We start from the raw sequence: 22,399 nt of genomic DNA on the forward strand, positions 1-22,399 counted from the left end.
ATCATATACATATATTATGTATTGCATGTAACATGCATTAGTGTTTATCATAAATTAGTAAGAGTATATTACATAAACATATGTATTTTTTATAACTTTGTACATGAGTACTATATTTATATCATTCCCACCCTTCCTTCCCCCACATACTCCTCAGGTATTCCCCCAAATGTTTTTAATAAACGATTTTTTTGGAGACAGGGTTTCTCTGTAGCCCTGGCTTTCCTGGAACTCACTCTGTAGACTAGGCTGACCTTGAACTCCACCTGCCTCTGCCTCCAGAGTGCTGGTATTAAAGGTGTGCGTGTTGTTAAAACATTTAGGTTTATCCAGTAAGGAGACACAGACCACGACTCAACGATCCCACGTGGAGTTTATTGGTGGACGGGGAGGGAAAAGGGGAGCAGAGAGAGAGAGAGAGAGAGAGAGAGAGAGAGTAAGAGCAAGAGCAAAAGAGTAAGAGAGAGTAAGAGAGGAAGAGGAGTAAGAGAGAGTAAACGGGCAGGGGTCAGCCCCTTAAAGGGGTCCTTTGCACCTGCCTCGTTCTCACGGAACTCTGGGCTGGCCAGAGTGTTGCCTGAGCGCATCCTGCCAGGTAACAGGGCAGGCCAGAGTAATGCCTGAACCTTTCAGTGCGCCACTACCACTCAGCAATAATGGATTTTTTAAAGATATATTTTATTTGTGTGTGTGGGGGGGGGTCATATAAGTAGGGATGCCCAGGGAGGCCAAAGGCATTGAATTCCCTTCAGCTGGAGTTGAGAGGCAGTTGTGATCCTGAGGTAGGTGCTGGGAACAGAACTTGTGTCCTCTGCAAGAGCAGTATACACTCTCAACCTCAGAGATCCCTCTCCAATCCCTAATCGTGGCTTTTTAAGGATACAGTTTCAGGGCCTGGGGAGATGCCTCAAAGGCCATGCCACTGTATAAGCACGAGAACCTGAGTCCGATTATCTAACACCTATGTAGAAGGCCAGGTGTGGCAATACATGCCTATAAGGAGGTGGGTGGAGATAGACTGATCCCAAGTTCTGTGAGAGACCTTGACTCTGAAAATAAGGCAGAGAGGAAGAGAGGAAGAACACACACACACACACACACACACACACACACACACACACACGCATACACAAACAGAGGCACACACACACAGAGGCACACACACTTTTTTTTCCTCCAAATTTCACTTGTTACATCAGAAGTGTCAAAATCTGTTTCCACAACCACCGAGGCTCCCCACACAGCAGACTTCTCTCCCCTAACCAAATCCCAGGGTCTCTTCCATCTTTATTTACCAGTGAGGAACTGACACAAATAAATAAACTGGGTGCAGGAGGCTCAGCTAGTCCAATTGTAAGTATTTGCGTTTACTCTTAGGCATTACCTCCCTGGAAAAGACTGTTAGGCTTTAGCACGAACACACAGCTACTTTCAGTTACAGCTCCAAACAAACCAGAACGAGCTACAGAGTCAGTATGAAAGAGCTCTGATTGCCCAGGAGCCGGAAAGCTGCTGAGTGTCAGATTTACAGAGCTTGGGAGTGCGGTTCTGCTAGAGGGACAGTTACTTCCGCAGAATTGACATGTCCCCTCCTGGGATGCTCACAGGCTCCAGAAGTAATCAACATCCACAAGGCCCCTCTCCACAAAGTTATACAAGTAGTAACAATTTTGGAGCTGCCTGTCAACTCTGGGGATACAGCTTTCATGACCCGCTGACCCATGCTGGGTTTGGTTTTTCAGTGATGTAGCCTGCCTGAAACACTGGTTTTTGGCTTCTGTAACTTGCTTATTCAGACACTCAAGGACTACCTACCTAGTCTTGGCAGAGAAGAATAGCCTTGGCTTGCTTGTGCAGATGGTCCAGCCCTTCTTGGGGTTTTCCCCTTTCAAATTCCTTCTCTGACTGTTTCACATGGCAATCTCAAGTTTGCCTCAGAGACAGCTAGCAGTAATCAATAAATCTTTTAATTATAATTGAATTGATCCTATAGTCTTTTCTCAGGCGTCACAAACTCCACAACATTTGGAAATCACAGAGTGACCCCAGACTCAGGGCCAGGGGTCCTGGGGAGTCCGAGACCTCTGTCTAAGATCTCCCCCAAAATAACTCCAGATATGCCTGCTTAAAGAATCAGAACTGAACTTGTTAAAATTTGTTAATATTCCTGATCTGGCCCCGCCCACCCGGCGTCTCTGCACCTGTCAGAGCCGGCTCCAGCCATGGTGCTGCCCAGAGTTTTGTAAGTTGGCAGCAGAGGCTCAGGACTTGGCGCAGGTCCCGATGGCGGCGGCGGTCCTGGTGGCGGCTGACCCTGCACCCGCGGTGCCACAGGCAGCGGGGAGCGGAGGTCCGACCTCGCTCCGAGACTTCTACTGGCTGCATTCCTTCCTGGCCGGAGGTATTGCTGGGTACTGTGCCAAAAACCACAGTTGCTCCTTTGGATCTAGTAAAGGTCTTATTACAAGCTCACAACCACCATTACAAACATTTACGGGTACTTTCTGCACTGCGTGCTGTTCCCCCAAAAGAAGGATACCTTGGACTGTATAAAGGAAAGGGTGCAATGATGATTCGAATCTTTCCCTATTGTGCAATTCAGTCCATGGAAGTTGAGCATTACAAAACGTTCATTACCACAAAGCTGGGAGTTTCTGGTCACGTGCACAGATTGATGGCTGGATCCATGGCAGGCACGACAGCAGTTATTTGACTAACCCTCTTGATGTGGTTAGGATGCGTCTAGCCTTCCAGGTGAAAGGAGAGCACACCTACTCAGGGATCATTCATGCGTTCAAGACAGTTTATGCTAAGGAAGGGTTTCCTTGCATTCTACAGAGGTCTGATGCCTACTATATTAGGAATGGCTCCATATGCGGGAGTGTCCTTTTTTACCTTTGGTACCTTGAAGAGCGTTGGGCTTTCCTATGCTCCCGCCCTGCTTGGCTGACCTTCATCTGACAACCCCAACGTCTTAGTTTTGAAAACTCAAATAAACTGACTTTGTGGTGGTGTTGCTGGAGCAATAGGACAGACTATATCCTACCTATTTGATGTGACCTGTTGGAGAATGCAGTTAGGAACAATTTGAAAAGTGCCTTACGATGCGGGAGACCATGAAGTATGTCTATGGACACTATGGGATTCAGAAAGGGTTGGCTTATCTCTGAACTACATCCTCTGTATTCCCTCCCAAACTGTGGCTTTCACAACCTATGAACTTAGGAAGCAATTTTTCCACCTTAACTAAAAGAAAAAGATATGATGAATATTACCTTAATTGTGAGGGAAACATTACTTGAAGGGGACGCTGACCCTGTCACAGGAACCACTGGGGTTTTGATATTTGATTTCTGTTGGTTTTTAAATCATAGATCGAAAGTGCTGAGCATAATTTTGTTTTTGTTTTCTTTTTGGTGGGATCTAGAACTTACTGTGGAGACCTGGCTGGCCTCAGACTTGTGGCTATTCTCCTGCCTCTGCCTCCCAAGTACTGAGATGCTAGGCATGGGCCACCATGCCTGCTCTAACATACTTTTTAATGCCAAACACTATACCTTAGAACACTGACAAATCATCTTACACTGGTGGTGGTAACCTGTTGATTATTTGAAAGTACTATTTGGAAGGAGAGGTAGGTTGGAGTTCAAGAGATTGTCATTAGTTTTATCACACTTAACTGTTATTGTGGTTATTGTGGTGGGGAGGGACTAGAACCAAATCTAGGGCCTTTTGCATGCCAGGTACTTGTTGTGTCCACTAAGCCACATCCCCAGCCTGTAATTATGATAGTCTTTTTTTCAGTGCTGGGGGAATTGAGGCCATGGCCTTGCACATTCGCAGCAAGTGCCATATCCCCCCTTTTTTTAGTGAGGTGCTAGGGACCAAACTCATGCATGCTGGTTGCACACTACCGATGGCCTACACCCCAGCCCCCTAACACTGCTGGTTATTTACCCCACCCCTCCAGCCTTCTGTTCCTTGTGCTGGGGAGCAAACTCAGGGTCTCTCTCGCCTATCTCGGTAGATAAGCACTCTACCTCTGAACTACATCTCCAGCACTCTGCCATTATTTTGTAGCATCATTAAATCAGCAGACTTAGTTTATTATAGCAGAGTGAGAAGTGAATATTTAAGTTCTGTGAAACATAGCCAGCAACAAAGTTGTGCTCTTGTTATGTTTCTTTTTAGAATTCTTCTCCAGTTAATAAAAGGATACCCTTTCCTCCATTGTTTTCAAAAGTTTTTCTTTATTTTTATTTTCCTTTCTTTGGGTGTCCCGACCTGTAGGACGTCAACCTGGAGCAAGAGACCTAAGGACCAGGGATGGGGACAAGAGACACGAAAGAAGGGCCACAAGACAAGTATTTGATCAAGTGGCCAATTTTTATTTTTCTCAGGGCTGTTAATATACTTGGTAGAGCAGGAAAATGGGAGGGGGTGAGAGGGTTGTTTTGCGCAGCAGGTGTGCATGTAGCAGGGTATTGTTTAAACATATAGAGCAGGATATTGGCAAAGTAAAAAGTACAGGAGGGAGAGGAATGGGTGGGCTAACGGCTGTTGTCTAGGTGATGGTTAGGGCTGGCTGGGTTTGGACAAGCTTTCTGGGTCATGATGTTCCTATGCTCTACCTATGCTGTTTCTCTTCTGAGTACCCCCAGAAGGCTCCTTTGTTAAGGCTAAAGGCCAATTACGCAAATCTTTAGACTTTAGAAAGCACAGGTTTGGCTCCAAAAGATCAAGGTACCTGAGGGGCTCCCAACATTTGGGGATTGAATCTAGGACCTTGTACATCCCAGCAAGTAGAGGCAATAATAATGAAAATTAAATATCTCTGCTATTAAAAGGAGAGTAGCATTGTAGATGTTTATCTTAAATATCTTGATGTGTACTAGAAAACTTAAGTGGACCATGAATATAACTGAAGCAATGTTTCTAAGATATTATGTCAAGATACAAGTTCTTCCATGTAAAGTAAATTTAGCGTGTTATACTCCTAAGTGTAAATATAAAACATGCTTTGATTGTTACATTTTAAAGAAAGTTGTTTAGGATATAAGGAGTCTGATCATTGTGTTAGAGCACTTTTTCTCTTTTGCTGTAAGCATGACACATGGAGTAGAAGTGGTAGACCCTCTGTCTTTAGAGGCAGCGATTTGTAGAACTGATGTGATTTTAAGACATTAAATCTAAGCTGCTAATGTTATTTCTGCATTGTGGAGGATCCTAAATAAGGATGGCATAATAAAAGCCATCTTAATATTCCTACTGTATTCTTAGAGACTAACACTTAGTTAAGTTTCTATGTCTCTGTGTCTGCTTATCCTCCTGTACAGCACATTTTCAAGGCCTGCACTCCAGACTCCCCCACCCTTCTGCCACCTGGCCTGCAGTCCAGACTCCCCCAGCTGCAGACTTGTGTCCTTGGAACATACCCTGCCAAGGAGAACTTCTGCTCCCCTGCCCTTCTGCTACCTGCCCTACTTAAGCCCTGTTGGTACTTTCAATAAACGAGACTTGATCAGAATCCTGTCTTGTCTCCGTCTCTCTTGTCTCTTGTCCCCCCATTCTCACTCCCTCCCCTAAGGTCCCCGTTGACTGACCCTACGGGCTGGGGCACTGCATTTTTTTTTTTTTTGCCTGTAAAGATTTCTTGTCATATCTTGGTAAAAATTGGATGACTTAGTTTCATTTTTATAATCTTTACTTTAAAAATGAACCTGTACTTTGTGACTTTAAGTGTACCAAGAGTAGGGATAAATCCGTTTATAAAGTTCTTTTGTATATTTTAATTTCTGGACCATACTGTAGCTAATTATTCCATTCAATCTTAAGGTAATTTAAACCTATAAAATAAATATCTCAGTTATATTATCAAGAAAAGAGAACTGAAAATATTTTTTAAAAATATTTTTAAAGTAAGAAATTGCATAAGATATTAAAAGTAATTTTTTTATCCTTGAAAAAAAAGTTAACATTCCTTCAAAAGGAAAAAAAAAGATTTACAAGGTCCCCCAAACACCCCTTGATTATGCATCACTCCTTCCAGCAGGTTGTATGATCAATCTCTCAACTATAGGTGCTGCTTTTCAGCCCTGCTTATCCCTGTGCTCATAACAGACCCAAATGCACTGTGCTAATGAACATTTTAAGGATTTCTGAAGCCACCTGAAGGCTCTGGCAGGCCTTGCCCTTCTCCCCCATTCCCTCAACCTTGCTAAAAACTGTTAGATTACACTCCTAAAGCTAGCCCCCAAGGTTTATTGGCCACTTCCTCCTCCTGAGGCTGACTATCAAGTTCCAGCTATCAGAGTATTGAAGTCCAGCAATCAAAAGCCCCCTTTGGCTCACTTAATTAACATTATTGTGCCCAAATTCTGAACCCCAAAATCACCAAGAGGCCTATTTCAATGCAAAAGCAAAGAGTCTTTTATTGTAGATGTTTAACAAGCCAACCCCATCAGCTTGGGCCCTTCACCCCACCACCATGGCGAATGGCTGGAGAAAGACCCCAAGCAACCTCGAGGCAGGGACCTTAAAGGGCAGCGTAAGGGGAGTGTCTAGAGGTATGAAACAGTCTCAGGATTGGAATCTGTTGGCTACTGGCAGGGCCTGTTAACACCCCTTTGAGGCCCTAACAGGCAGGATTCAAGATTGAGTTCTCTCATAGGTACTTTGAGAAGGGGGGGATGTAGTGACCAGCTTCCCCATTAGCTCGGGCCCTTCACCCCTCCACCATGCTGCTCCTGTCCCGGTCACTAGGAGGTCAGATGCCCTCCTTGTGGCAAGGAGCCAATCAAAAGTTAGCTGGCAGGGCTGTGCTTTATGGACAGTGCACAACAGTGACGTGCAGAGCATAGCAACCACCCTGGGAGGACCTAAGGGTCATAACAACCAGTTGACCAATCAACACAGGGCGGGTCACCCAAACCTGGAAGCGCACCAATCCTGATTAAAATTAAATACCTCCATTCTATCATGGAGTTTCCTGTTTACAAACTTCCATTTTCCCGTGGGTCTCCCTTCTATCCAGAGGCAGGCCTTTGTCCTCTGGGACAAACATCCCTGCCTCATCTCTCTTTTTCCCTCCCTGTCTCCCTAGTTCTCCATCTCCTGTGTTTGTTTGTTATTCCCCTGTCCCTCTGGGGTAAATAACTCTCCTCTGTGCCAAGAACTTGGTTTTAGGGGTCCTAAGCCTGTACTTTTCTGCCTGTGGCCACTCAGAGGAGCAGCAGGAGGCAACTGAGTTTCAGGAGGTCGGTCTGCCAGGAAGCAAAGCCCTGATGGGAGTCTCAGATAGGCAGGTCCCTCCCCAGGACTTTGGCTCCAGGATGTCTCTTGCTTCCGCTGTGCCTTTTATGTTTGCATTCCTGCCCTGCACAAAAGCCAATACAAAATGCATCGAAGACATTAATGTGAGACCTAAAGCTTTGAAACCACTAGAGAAAAGCAGGGAAAAACATGTCAAGAGACAGGTAAGGACTTCAGGGAAAGGACTCCAGAGCTCAGGGGATCATGTGAGATTTGTGGAGGGGGAGGGTATGAAAAGGCTGCCTGGCATCCGGAGAGTAAAGGGACAGGGACAGAATGGGAGAAAAGCGTCACAAGGTATTTGTGTGACAGAGGGTGACTGGCTCATCCAGGGTTTATCAAATTGCACACATTCGCACACACAAACACATGCACACGCCACACAAAGACATCCTCTCCCACACACCCACATACATATGCACGTGTACAAAAACAGATGTGTGCTGAAAAGACAGCGTTTGTTATGAGGCTTATTTTTGTACAATAATCTAAACAAGAATAAAAGCTTTGGGCCGGGCGTTGGTGGCACACGCCTTTAATCCCAGCACTCGGGAGGCAGAGGCAGGTGGATCTCTGTGAAGACAATACAGAGAAACCCTGTCTCGGAAAAAAAAAAAAAAAGAATAAAAGTTTTGAAAACGAAAAGATGAAACAAAAGCCAGGACACGCGCACTTGTAGATGGCCTTTCTGCTGGGTGACGTATCTTTTTGTCCCATCACAATTCTCTCAGGTATCTGGTTCCTCAACTGGCATGCTATTTCCTGAAGGACTCTTAGCTCGGAAAGCTGGCACTCCACCTTCCTCCTTTCCCTCACCTGTTCATAAATCTTTAGGTATTCGGGGCTCTGGGATCCCAACGCTGAAAGGCTGTGTAGATTCCATCAAAGGCACTTGCAGCTTATGGACAAACAACTACAAAAATGCAACCCCAGCCTGTGTCTGAAAATGGTGATGGAGCGAGACGCTCCCCCTAGTGGAATTATTAGCAACCTGCAGAAGGAACTCTGATCTGAGCTCCGCTGGTTTTCATTTGGGAAATCTGATATAAATAATTCCGTTTTCAGCTGGATACTTTCCCACTCTTGTCTCTCAACAATCTGTCCCCTCAAAATCATGGTTAATTAACCATGGTTTGCTTTGGCTCCTTGTGACAGGCGACTTACTGAGCAGGGGGAGACAATGGCTGAATGGAGACCGTTTAAAAAACAAAACAAAAGAAAAAAAAAGTCTGTCCTTGGCCAAATCTGCTCAACATAAGGAGAAGTTTTGAAAGTGTGTATCCCTTAAGTACATGCCACAGACCTTCAGACTTTGTGCAGAGGTTGTAATATTATTGCTTATTTGCCAGTCAAAAGTAAATGACTTACTTTTTAGGTATTTACAAATAAGTGTATCTCAAGGCTGGAGAGATTTCTCTTCCTCAGGAGCCACATCAAGTAGCTTATAACCAGTATCAGGGAACTTAACATTCTCCTGGCTGTTAGAACTCACTCTGTATACCAGTCTGGCTTCGAACTCACAAGAGATAGGTATGCTTCTGCCTCCCAAGTGCTAGGATTAAAGGTGTATGCTGTCATCACCTGACTAACAACAAACTTCTTGATAAGAAATATTGAAAGTGCCATGGGCCTATCTTAGCCAGGGTCCATGTTGATGTCTGTGGCTCCTAATACCTTTGAAGGTCATGCTGATGCCAGGGGTCTTGTTAATATCCAAGGGCCACACTGCCATGGGGCCATGCCAATTTGAGTGGCCTGTACTGCCTGGGGCCATGGTGACATCAGGACCGCATGGTGAGGAAGACCATGCCTGGGTCTGTGGTCCTATCACAGCTGATGTCTGTGTCAATATCCATGGCCCATGGTAACATCAAAGGCCACATGGATGCCCAGAGTCTAGGCTATAACCTGAGGCCATGTTGGTGCCTGAGGGCTGTGCCACCCCCTGGCCCTGCTGATTTGGGTGGCCTGTGCTGCCACATGGGGCCATGGTGTCATCTGGGTCTGGGCTACTGCCTAAGGCCACGTCTGGGTCCATGGCCCAGCAGCAGCCAGGGTCTGAGTTGATGTTCATGGCTCCTGGTTCCACTGAGAGCTGTGCAGATACCTGGGGCCTGAGCAGCCAGCTGAGACCTTGTTGGTGTCCAAGGGCCTTGCTGCCACCAGGGCCATACTAATCTGGGTGGGCTGTGCTGCCACTGGAGACACGGTGATGTCCAAGCACAAGGGTCAGGTCTGAGTCTCTGCTCCTGCTGCATCTGGGGTCTGTTATGATATCCATGGCCTGTGTTGCCACAGGAGGTCATAGGAACCATGTGTATTGAAATTCAATGGCTGTGCTGGGCCTGGGATGTAATGAGCATTCTTCTCACCAGCCTGGTCCCAGAGCCATACCAGTCCCAAATGAACATGCAGGATGCTACATTAATTATGAAGCTGCTGGCCGTTTGCTATGGTTTCTTATTGGCTAGTTCTGACTTAATTATTAATCCATAACTGCTAATCTGAGTATTTCCTTGTGGTCTTCTCTTACCAGAGAAAGGGTCTAGACCTCTTACTTCTCTCACTTCCTACATGGTGACTGTCTACTCTTGACTACATTTCCCAGAATCCTTCTCTAATCCTAGTCCCACCTATCTTGCTTCCCTATTGGCCAACAGTGCTTTATTTATCAACCAATAAGACAAACATATACACAGAAGGACTTCCCCCCTTACTGGGGTATCTGGCCTTGCCCCTTGCTGGACACTGCAGCAGGAGAGCAAGTTCCATCCCCCATGGGAGAGCTGGATCCCCACACACTCTGGAGCAAGGGACCCACTCCTCATCATTGTCGTGGGAGAACTGACCCTGATGGCATGGGCCTAGGAGATCTGGCTCTGCCAGCTCAGCTACCACCCAGACCCTCATCCTGGGTCTTGGGTTGGCCCACCCTTACATCTGCTCCATCTGTGACCTGCTGGAGTGTGTGAAGGGCCAGGTCCTGCCAAACACTATCAGGGGATCTCCATGACTTGGGGCAACAGCAGAATATCCAAGAGGAGTTTTGGTGAGAGTCCGTGAAGATGGTGTGTTAGAGGCCTTGAACCTTGAAATGAACATGTTGTGGGTGGGGCGGATTAGACAATATACCGTGTGACACATGGCAGCTCCAGACAACACTAGGATGAAGAGGTGTTGGAAAGACAGAGCAGTGAGGTGTGTTTTGTTGTCATTGTTTGTCTTCTTTTGAATTGATTTTGGAGGGACTTTTTTGGGGGATGCTGCTAGGGTGAGGGGAGGTTATGGAGGGATTGGGTGGTAAGTGGGATTGGGGTGCATGGTGTGAAACTCCCAAAGAACCAATGAAGAATTACATAAAAGTATTGAAAGTGTCTAGCTTAGATATCTTTTTAAAAGTTTAAAGGTACACATCTTTATATACATATCACATAGCATGTGTGTGTGTGTGTGTTTGTGTGTGTTAGTGTTATTAGCAACTGAAAATATTGACCCGTGATCAGTTCCCTGGACCCCATATGGCAAGAGAGAACCAACCCCTGTAAGTTGTCCTCTGACCTTCATTCATATGCCACAAACAGGTGTCCCTCAAATAATAATAAATGTAACAAAACAATGCACTTCAAGTGCTGCCATCTCTCCTGCCCCAGGCTAGATTTCTAAGGAGGAAACAATGCCTCACATGCATGAATATTGTCCTAATGTGCAGTCTGAAATGACTTAAGATTACAGAAAGTCTCCACCATTTGACTGGCTCCCTTTATCTAGCTTGCATAGATGACCAGTGTCCAACTATCAAAGCCAGGGAGTAATGTGTATAAATACTGCAAGCTAAACTACATGTTTTTTCCAACCTTCATCAGCTGTTCTAGTGTTCTCTTTTGTAAGACTTTTGGTGTGTGTCAAGCTAGCATCACACCTCACATTGTCTCACATCCTTGGTCTGATATAACTCTGGGCCTTCTCTTGTCTTCCAAGGCCCTTATATTTCCCAAGGGTATACTCAAGTGCTTTGTAGAACATTGCTCAATTTCAGTCTGCCAGTTTGAATTCAGGCTGTGCATGCTGGACAGGAGTATCATGGCACACCGTATTGGGAGCAGGAGTGTTGGGGGAGAGAAAGATTGTGATGTCAGTATCTCTAGTGGCACTGAGGCTCGTCAGTGCTGGGTAAACTCAGGTGCTCTATAAGAGCAGAAAGTACTCCTAACTAGCAATCTCTCCAACCTCATTAGGAGAGCATTTTTATCAAGCAAATATGAGCTTTGCAGCTCAGCCCTCTGAGTAAATGCACAGCAGATTATCTATGTCCCCATGGTCTGACAGCTATGGGCAAGTGTGAGATAGCTAAGGTCAGGGAGCTTTTCATCACATGCTAGGATATCTGTATCTTTCTGTCTCTGCCTTAGAGCACAGGTCATGCAAACAATGGCAAAAACATTTCTGTAGGGAAAAGGGACCAGTCAAAGAAACACACCCTGAGCAGAGCCAAAGAAACACACTTTAGCCCTGCAACCAGAACTAAAGAAATGTACCCTGACCCTGAAACCAGTGCCAAAAGAACACACTTTGTCCTTGGAATCAGAGTCAGTGAAAGAAATGCACCCTGGCCCTAAAATTGGAGCCAAAAGGCTAAAAAGGACCAGAGAAAGAAACACACTTTGGCTCTGAAACCAGAGCCAAATCTGACCCTAATCCTGTGCAGAAAACTAACCAATCCCTGAGCAGAGCTCTAGCCAATCTGAGCTCAGCACTAAAATCTGACCAATCCCCACCCTGGAAGCCCTATATAAACCCTGTGTCTGTTTATCTTGTGGCTGTTCCTGCTACCCGGCTGTCCTCTGCCACTCTGGCAGAGGGCAGTCACTCTCCTGGATTCTTCCCTCCCAATAAACCCCTTGGGTGAGCTTTGGGTGAAGATCTTTTGTGGCTGCGGCGATGGAGCAGAGGCAATCCTGGGCAGAGTAGAACAGAGCAGAGCAAGCAGGGCTATAACACTTGCCGGGGAAACCTTCCCTTGGCAGAGCTGAGTTGTTACACTACACTGGGTGAACATCCCCAGCTGGAAGACCCTGTCCTGCCAGAGCAGAGCCGATACACTGCGGAAGCCTTTCCCTGAGGCTGGGCTGTAAGCTGCTAAGTTTACTGCAACCTGTGGTAGTCCTTGGCTCCCGAGCTCCAGGATACCTTTCCACCTGAGCTGTGTAATTATTTTACTTTTTGATACTCGTACAAGACTTTGGTTATCTTTACCCAGACTCAAATACATACTAAGGCAAAACATTTGTTTGAATACATTTAAATAAATAAAATATAAAATACAGGTCTGCAAACATGTACAATTACTAAAACAAATACTAATTTACAGGACATGTAGGCATAATAGAATACATAAAATACAGAACCGTGATGGGTGTAGGGAAAAGGGACCAGCCAAAGAAACACACCCTGAGCAGAGCCAAAGAAACACACTTTGGCCCTGCAACCAGAACCAAAGAAATGTTCCCTGATGACCCGCGCTACCGTCTCGCCAGCAAGAACGACGCGGCACACTTAGGATCCTTCTGCAGAACAGCTTTAATGCGTCTTGAGAGGGAGAGCATAAGCTTACAGAGCGGAGACCCGGGGAGCGAAAAGCCCAACCCTTATATAGCTCAGCAGTCCCTGCCTTGGACGTGTCATCTCCTGACTGGCTCCTGCTAGTCAGCCCATATGACGCCACAGGAGAGGCAGAGAGTAAGGGATAGAAAAGTAGCAGGCACATGCGCACCAAGGTTGTTTACTCCGACAACAGATGTCAGCGCCATCTTGTAACGGAGAATGTGGGGGCGGCTCCCTACACCCTGATTGTTGGCATTTGGGGCTGGATGGGTCAGGTATTATGGCACTCAGGAGTCACAGAAAACTGAGTGTTACACAGCTCAGGTGGAAAGGTATCCTGGAGCTCGGGAGCCTAGGGCTACCACAGGTTGTAGTAAGCTTAACAGCTTACAGCCCTGCCTCAGGGAAAGGCTTCCCCAGTGTATCAGCTCTGCTCCAGCAGGACAGGGTCTTCCAGCTGGGGATGTTCGCCCAGTGTAGCAGTTTTGCTCCGCAGGAGGTTTCTCGGTCGGAAGTTGCTACAGTTCAGCTCTGCTCCTGGAGAGCCGAGTGTAACAACTCTGCTTCTTTCTGCTCTGTCTGCTTGCTCAGCTCTGCCCAGGATCGCCTCTGCTCTGTTGCTGCATCCACAAAAGATGATCTTCACCCAAAGCTCATCCAAGGGGTTTATTGGGAGGGAAGAATCCAGGAGAGTGGCTGCCCTCTGCCAGAGTAGCAGAGGACAGCCGGGTAGCAGGAACAGCCACAAGATGAACAGACACAGGGTTTATATAGGGCTTCCAGGATGGGGATTGGTCAGATTTTAGTGCTGAGCTCAGATTGGCTAGAGCTCTGCTCAGGGATTGGTTAGTTTTCTGCACAGGATTAGGGTCAGATTTGGCTCTGGTTTCAGGGCCAAAGTGTGTTTCTTTCTCTGGTCCTTTTTAGCCTTTTGGCTCCAATTTTAGGGCCAGGGTGCATTTCTTTCACTGACTCTGATTCCAGGAACAAAGTGTGTTCTTTTGGCACTGGTTTCAGGGTCAGGGTACATTTCTTTAGTTCTGGTTGCAGGGCCAAAGTGTGTTTCTTTGGCTCTGTTCAGGGTGTGTTTCTTTGGCTGGTCCTTTTTCCCTACATTGACCCTGAGACCAGTGCCAAATGAACACACTTTGTCCCTGGAATCAGAGTCAGTGAAAGAAATGCACCCTGGCCCTAAAATTGGAGCCAAAAGGCTAAAAAGGACCAGAGAAAGAAACACACGTTGGTCCTAAAACCAGAGTCAAATCTGACCCTAACACTGTGCAGAAAACTAACCAATCCTTGAGCAGGAGCTCTAGCCAATCTGAGTTCGGCATTAAAATCTGACCAATCCCACTTTGGCAGAGGGCAGCCACTCTCCTGTATTCTTCCCTCCCAATAAACCCCTTGGAGATGAACTTTGGGTAAACATCTTTTGCGGGGGCCCGCAGCAAAGCAGAGGTGACTCCGGGAAGAGCAGAGCAGGCCTGTAACACGTTTTTTTGCAGGGGAAACCTTCCCTTGGTAGAGCAGGGCTCTCTGCTCTCCACTCTCAGGGAGCAGAGCTGAACTGTAGTAACTTCCCCTGAGAAACCTCCTGCTGAGCAAAACTGCTACACTGGGTAAACATCCCCAGCTGGAAGACCCTGTCCTGCCAGAGTGGAGCCAAAACTTTGGGGAAGCCTTTCCCTGAGGCAAGGCTGTAAGCTGCTAAACTTACTACTATAACCTGTGGTGGTCCTTGCCTCCCGAGCTCCAGGATACCTTTCCATATGAGCTGTGTAACACTCAGTATTCTGTGACTCCGGAGTTCCAGGAAACCTGTCCAGATCCCACCGAAATGCCTCCAAGGGGCCCAGGAGAGAATACAAAACTAAGTCATCAGTGATTGGCGTCAAAAGCACCACAAAGCTGCAAATGGTCCCAGTGATGTCACTATAGCTAGAGAAGACAGGTCTCGGGTCTCAGGGAATGTGGTACTCCCGAAGCACTTGGCATCGACACCCTTCTGGCACTTCTCACAGCGGGTGATGGTCTGTGAGTGGCAGAGGGCACACCGGGTCCTCTTGTCCTGATGGACAATCCAGTGTCCAATCATATGAAGCGGCTCTCAGTTTCCACCCTCCGGCTCCGCCTCCTCGGTGAGGAAGTGTCCACATTGCTCTCCAGATACACGCGTACCACGCACGTACCTGCGGAAGGCGAGGAGGTCCACCCGCGTGTCCTGGCAGCGCGCCCTGTACAGCTGCCACGCATTGTTGAGGGCTGTGTCGATGACGTAGCTGACGAAGCTCAAGTACCACTTCATGTGGCGAAATCTTCACCTTGTACTTGGCGATGTTCTGGTCCAACCGGTTACCCCGTCTGGCCTTCTGATAGAGCTTCACCAGTGATGGCTGGTGGACCTGTGCCCGAGCTTTGGCTGCCCCCAAGCGGCGGCTGGTCAGCCTCACTGGCGCTGTGCCCACCGCATTGGAGCAGATGTTCACCACGCGGTGGTTGTGCCAGCAGTACACAACGATGTCCTCGCTCTTGTCCACCTTGAAGTCAAACGAGCCCTTTTTTCATTTTCCTCAGTTCTTTGGGATCCTTGAGGAGACAACGCTCAGTTCTGCACTCACAAACCGTTCCTGTGACCTTCACCCCCTTTTCCCTCAAAATGGACATCAGTTTGATGCTTGTAAAAAGACCTTGTCAAAAAGTGTGTGATATGGCAGGCCATGCTCCTGAAGTGCGTCCACAAATCTGACCACCATACTGCCTCCTATATCCAAGCCCTGTTCTGGCTTGGTGAACAGATTGCCCTGTGAAGGTTCAAACCACACTAGGCAGACTCTGCTGGTCGTTCCACCCCACATCTTGTAGCCTAGCCGGACTGGCTCCCGAGTGCAGCGGCTGGGACCGCTGGTGCCCAAAGTATTCACAGATGAATTCACCAAAGCTGTAGAACTCTTCCAGGGACGCATGCTTCTGGAGGTTACAGTTCATACAGACGACAAGGGGCCTGACCTTGGCAAACCTACTGCTTTCATTGAGTTCACTATTACCTGCAAAAGCAGGTATGAGAAGATCAGTTCAAATTTGTCCCTTCTAATAGCATCAACCACAAGGCGATGTGAGTCAGGAGTTGTCTCCCAAAAGAGACGTACCCACTTAAAATCAAGATGCCCAAAACACACTTCAGTTCCTGGGCTGTGAGATCGAGGGTGATGTTTTTCTGTAGAGCATAATGGTTGGCTTCATTAACAATGAAACTGATTGTCCCATCATCAAAAAACAGTTCCAAGAGGCCCACAGGACTCAGCTCCTTGGTTTTGAGGTCCTCTATATGAGGATCTGAGGCTGTTCAGCTACCAAAGTCTGGCCAGATGTCTCTCTTGGTCCAAACCCGTTGAGTCTCCACTGCTGACTTCCACCTTCTCTTGGCTGGCTGCAGCTCTGACTTGTCATAGTTCCCCCTCGTGGTGGGTCTGAGTCCTCAGACACGACTGAAGCATGCAGCACCCGGTCAGGCAGCTGGGCACCATTCCAGCCACTGTCTTCCTCCCAGAATCCTCGTCAGTGAAGTCCCCAGAGTCGTTGTCGGGAGGTACAATGAAAACCTCCCTGTGGCTGCCAAACTCATCCTCCTCAAGAGCGCTCAGGGCCTCAGCCTCCTTAACTGCTGAATAAAATTCCAGGGGCTGAAAAGATAGCTCACTAGGTAAAGGCTTACACAGGCCTGGCAACGTGAGTTTGGTCCCTGGAATGCATGTGACGGTAGAAGGAGAAGAATGACTCCACACGGTTGTTTTGACTGCCACACACTTGGAGTGGCACTTATATACCACTCCAGCACAATACCAACATGACAAAAATCTCCAGACATTTTGATGTGTTCCCTGGCATGGGGGCACAAAATCATCTGACTTTTCTGTGAAGATGCAATTGTTCTGCCTTAGAATTACCCAATTTGGCAACCATGGGCCACAAGTCTCTACTGGGCACTTGAAATATGGCTAAAGATGCGAAATTTTTAATTTAACTAGCCACACATGGTTAATGTACTAGACAATGAAATTCTAAATGTACTAAGAACTTATTTTGCGGGCTCAGTGGTTAAGAGCGCTTGCTGCTCCTCCAGAGGACCTGAGTTTGGTTCCCAGTGCTAATGCCAGGGGTCTCACACTTGCCTGTAACTCCAGCTCCGGGGAAGCCAATGCCTCCTTCTGGTTTCTGTGGCACTTGCAAACACACACACACACACACACACACACACACACACACACACACACACACACCCCACACACACTTTAAAAACTTTTTAAAAAGCCAATCATGAAAAAGCTAAAATTTTAAACTTTTTATTTGTAAGTATTTTATTTGAGGCAAGGTCTCATGAAATCCAAGGTTGAACTTGAACTCACTTTGTAGCTGAGAGGTACCTTGAACTTTTGATCTCTTTGCCTTTACCTCCCTGTGCTGGGATTACAAATATGTGCTACCACGTAGTTAAAAGTTTTTTTGTTTGTTGAGATAGCGTCTCTCTCTCTAAGCCTGGCTTTCTTGGAACTCACAGTGTAGACTGAGCTGGTTGGAACTCACAGAGATCTGCCTGTCTCTGCTTCCTGAGTGCTGGGATAAAATGTCATGCCTTGGAAAAAATTTTAAACTTGTGAAAAATGAATGAACCCAGTATAGGGAAGTTGTTTTTTTTTGTTTTTGTTTTTTTTTGGTTTTTCGAGACAGGGTTTCTCTGTGGCTTTGGAGGCTGTCCTGGAACTCGCTTTGTAGACCAGGCTGGCCTCGAACTCACAGAGATCTGCCTGCCTCTGCCTCCCGAGTGCTGGGATTAAAGGCGTGCGCCACCAACGCCCGGCGGGAAGTTGTTGTTTTTAAAGAACGTAAAAGTAAGAAAAACGAATTGTCCTCGGCCTTTCTACGTTTCTGTAGTAGGCAGCCTCTATGATAGCCCCAGTGCTCATTCCCTTCCTGGTGTCTACACCATGATGACCCCACCCTCCTGCTGTCTATGCCCTGGTGTGAGAAGGGGGACTGTATAACTTACTTCTTTCAATCAGAATATGGCCGTGTGGTGAGATGTTACTCTGAGAAGAGGCCAGAGAGACTGGCCTGCTATACTGTCTCTGTCTCTACTGAGCACTTTGAGGGAAGCCAGCTACCACAGCTAAACTGTCCCATAAGAAAAGCCTTTGGGACAAGGACCTGAATCTTGTCCCTAGCCAATAGGCAGAGATAACTGAGGCCCTCACTCTAACACTGAACAGGGACCCAACTCCAGAGGAACTATGAAGAAAATGACTGGAAAATTCTATTATATTTACAGCATGACATAGCTCTCAGTGACAGAGTGCTTGCTCAGCATGCATGAAAGCCCAAGTGTATCCCCTGTACTGCAAAGTAAATAGTAATAATGGTAAATTTAAAAAGAAATCAGGAACTTTCCTGTTTATCATGTGACAGTCACAAATAGAAGTTATCTGTAGCAAATGTAAAAGATTTATATTTTGGTCTTTTAAAGAATCTAGAACATGCAGAGGGGGAATTTCCAGCAACTATCAAGAAAAAAAAAAACCCAAGCAAATCAACAATACAATTGGAAAATGGACAAAAAGATTTATGGGGACAAAAGAAACATAAATGTGAAAACACATTTCATCTCCTCTACTCAGGAAATGAAAATTAAAACCACTAGATATTATTTTAGAGGTACAAAATTTGGGGAAAAACAAAAAACAAAACTCTAAAGGCCGGTATGACCAGGACCCGGAAATGGATAATGAGAAGCTAAGCAGAGGCTGCAAGGCCACTGAATAATGAGCTACGCTGACCGTGCAAGCTGAACGTCGAGCACCCGACCGAGCCAAAATCCATTCCACATATTTAAGACCGGGTTTCCCAACCAGGCATAGGAGCTAGGTAATTTTTTGTGTGTGTTTGGGGCGGGCCTCGCAGTTGTGGGAATCACGAAGCTGTCTTGTCAATTTCAGGATGCCCAGCATGTCCCGCACTTGACACTAGATGGCAGTAGCACCCCAAAACAGCTGCGCAGACACTGTGGGGTCCCTCATCACACCTTTAGAGAATCCTCTCCTAGAGGGAGTACTGCTCTACGCTCAGGGCAGGAACAGGAAGCCAGATGTAGTCCAAATGGCTTACAGAATGGATGTAGTGGATACAGTAGGAAAGGAACGAACCTCAGCTACACAAGCCATTGATGATTCCAAAAATACACTATGGTTGGAAATGATGTAATCCCAGTACTTGGGAGGCTGAGACAGGAGGATTATCATGGGTTCAAGGCCAGCTTGGGCTACACAGTGAGTTAAAAAAAAACAAACAGACAAACAACACCATCAAACATCCTCTTGCTTTTTACAAGGACCAAAACGTTAAACAAAACCAGAATCATATTCTCTGGAAATACATACAGATCCACAGTGAAACCATCATGAAAATGATTAAGTAGAACTTCAGAACTGAGCCTCTATGTACTGACTGGTTTTGTGTGTCAACTTGACGCAAAGTAGAGTCATCAGAGAGGAAGGAGCCCCGGTTGAGGAAATGCCTCTATAAGATCAGGTGTAAGGTATTTTATCAATTAGTGATTAATTCAAAAGGGCCCAGCCCATCTTGGGTGGTGCCATCTGTGGGCTGATGGTCCTGGGTTCTATAAGAAAGCAGGCTGAGCAAGCCATGATGAGCAAGTCAGTAAGCAGCAGCCCTCCATGGCCTCTTCATCAGCTCCTCCCTCAATGATTCTGCCGGGTTTGAGTTCCTGTCAATGAACTCATTGAATGGCAATGTGGACGTGTGCCTTCCCCCCCCAACTTGCTTTTTGGTCATGGTGTTTCATTGCAACAGAAACCCTGACTAAGACACTCTAAGGGAAAGGTGCAATCGTGGCACCCCTTGAGTGTTGGCCTTTGTATCAGGATCAGTTTCTTCTGAAATGACATTTACTTGTGAAGCAGCGAGGGGATACACACCCGTGGAACACATGTGGAGGTCAGAGGTCAGCTGTCGGGATTCAGTTCTGTCCTTCCGCCATGTGGGTCCTGGGAGCCAGGCTTGGTGGCAAGTGTTGTAACTCCCTGAGCCGTCTCACTGGCGCTGAATTTCTACTCCTGTCTCAGGACCCATTCAACCGCTCCTCCTTTCCATAGACCCCCAGCACAGGGCACAGCACAGGGACACTTACACATGTGACCACACTGAGTCACTATTGCCCAGTGGGAAGCCTGCGGCCCCACACAGCACTGGGAAGGGTACATCAACCTGTGGAGAGATTTCACAAAGGTAAAAGATGACAAATATTTAAGAGTCACCTCCCCGCTCCACAGTCCCCAGGAAAGCGTGTGCCCGAGTTACTCAGAGTCTGGCCAGCTGGCATCCTGCCTTTACTCTGCTCTGCTGCTGCCTCTGCTTTGCCTGTCATCAATCACACTTAAACTTCCTCGTGGCTTGTGGGAAAAGCCGTCATGCGATTAAAGCCCTTACACACGCCCCCAGTGGCCTCCACTCATCTGAGCATGTCTGTGGGGCTCCGGCCTCTTCTGTGCTCACTTTTCTAAGCAAGTGCCAGGCCTCTGGGAAAGACCTTGATTTTCCAACTCTACCCCCTCTGCCACATAAGCCTGGTGAAAATGTGGACTATGGAACCCCAGCAAGAAGCTGGGCAACATTGACAAGTCACTTACCGCATCTGGGCAAATGGCACCCACTTTTCCTGGGCTGTGAAAACAGGGAGTCTATGTGTGACGAAGGATGATGACATGACTTCACGGTGTAGGTGACTGCTTCAGATCCCAACCTCTCCCATGCAATGACAGAAGTCAGAAGTGCTCTGAAAGCTGAGTTGGCCACACACTTTTTGGCATTGCATCCTGAGCAGACTTAAGGTTCTTCATAATCTCTACCCCCTCCCATAACTTGCTTTAGACAGTCACATGTGTACTTTGAAACACTGTTTGATGATGAGGTGCTTTGGATGAGTCTGGTAAAAGATACCTGACCGTCTCCCCACTTCTAGTCGTGTTCAGGACAGGGAGTATGCCCTGTCTTTTATTCATTGGCTCATGCCTTTTCCTCTGCTGTGCCCAAGGCAGGAGATTACTTGCCAACAGGCTGCTTGACAAGCCCCAACCAGCCATTCTGCCACAGCCTGTCCCGGACACCTGCCCAGGCACAGTTGAATCAGGGTTGAGAGTGAGAGTGCTGTGAGTTTGGGGGTGTCACCTGGCCTGGCCTTAGGAATGCGTTTGCTCTCAGGATTTGTGGACAGCACAAAAGGGCACCCTGGATGGAAGCTCAGAGTAAAGGGGAGGACTGGTGAAGAAGGGGTCTTTAAAGACTGGTGGAGGTGATGGAAGGGAGGGGCAGAGCCCTGCAAAGCACAGCGCAGAATGAAGGGCAGGGAAGATGGGAAAATGGGTGGAGGATAGAGCTGTTCCAAGATCCAGTGGCTGTGTGTAAGTGGTGACTCGTGAAACCTGGAGCCTCAGGAACCATTCTGAAGGGTCTTAGGGAAAGGAAATCAGCAACTGTGCTGTTTGATCCATAAACTTCTTCAAGGAGACAGGGTATTTTAATGTAATTAGATACCCCCACCCCCACCCCGAGTAGGGATTTCAACAAGGCCTGTACAAGTTTGTTGTTCTGTTAAATTAGGCAGTTTAGTGGAGGGCTTCAAGTAATCTGGGCGAGTCAAAGATAGATCTTTATAAACTTGTTTTGTAACATTCTTTTAAATTGGGAAAGTTTCTTAAAATAAAATATTATTTTAGGGCTGGGACTAGAGATCAATTGGTAGGATGTTTGCCTAGCATGTACAAAACCCAGCACTGACTAAAGTGCACTTGGAGGCAAATGTCTGCAGTTCGAGAACTCAGGAGGTAAAACAGAAGGACCAGAGGTTTAATGAGTCTGAGGCCAGTCTGGTATCTAACAAATAGAACAATAACAAAAAAATAATTTTAAGGTATTTTATACCATCAATTATATTTTCACTATCAATTACAATACAAACAAGAAATAACTAGCTGGGTGATGGTAATACACACCTTTAATCCCTGCACTCAGGAAGTAGAGGCAAATGGATCTCTGTGAATTCGAGGCCAACCTGGTCTACAGAATGAGTTCCAGGATCTTCCACAGAGTGAGTTCAAAGCCATCCTAGTCGACAGAATGAATTCCAGGATGGCCAGGACTGTTACACAGAGAAACTCTGTCTCAAAAACTGAACAAACAGACACACACATACACAACAAAACACCCACCCCCTCAAAAGAAGAAAGAATTATGATGTCACGTCTGCTGCGCGGCCTGTGTCCGAGAACGTGCGGAGGGTGTCGGGGATTGACAACACAGAGACTCGTTTAACGATATAAAGAAAACTTTAAACAGGCTCCAAAAAGGTTTAAGAAAACCTCCTAAGAAAAGCTCCCACCAGAGAAGCTTTTGCTCTCTCCTTTACCCTGGCTGGTTCTGC

General features: G+C 46.8%; 1 protein-coding gene and 1 pseudogene across 1 annotated transcript; one reads left to right on the forward strand and one right to left on the reverse strand.

Annotated features, from left to right (window-relative positions):
- Nucleotides 1-506: 506 nt before the first annotated feature.
- On the forward strand, nucleotides 507-5,206 carry LOC110340464 (annotated as a pseudogene).
- Nucleotides 5,207-14,683: 9,477 nt separating this feature from the next.
- Pgbd2 (piggyBac transposable element derived 2) lies at nucleotides 14,684-16,691 on the reverse strand. Its single transcript, XM_013111510.2, is given in 7 exon segments — nucleotides 14,684-15,009; nucleotides 15,012-15,093; nucleotides 15,095-15,223; nucleotides 15,225-15,473; nucleotides 15,475-15,594; nucleotides 15,597-15,789; nucleotides 15,791-16,691. Coding segments are annotated over 7 exon segments (1,086 nt in total). The 5' UTR covers nucleotides 15,898-16,691; the 3' UTR covers nucleotides 14,684-14,803.
- Nucleotides 16,692-22,399: the final 5,708 nt, after the last annotated feature.

The sequence above is a fragment of the Mesocricetus auratus genome, unplaced genomic scaffold (assembly GCF_017639785.1).
Source record: "Mesocricetus auratus isolate SY011 unplaced genomic scaffold, BCM_Maur_2.0 Super-Scaffold_100007, whole genome shotgun sequence".
NCBI lineage: Eukaryota > Metazoa > Chordata > Mammalia > Rodentia > Cricetidae > Mesocricetus > Mesocricetus auratus.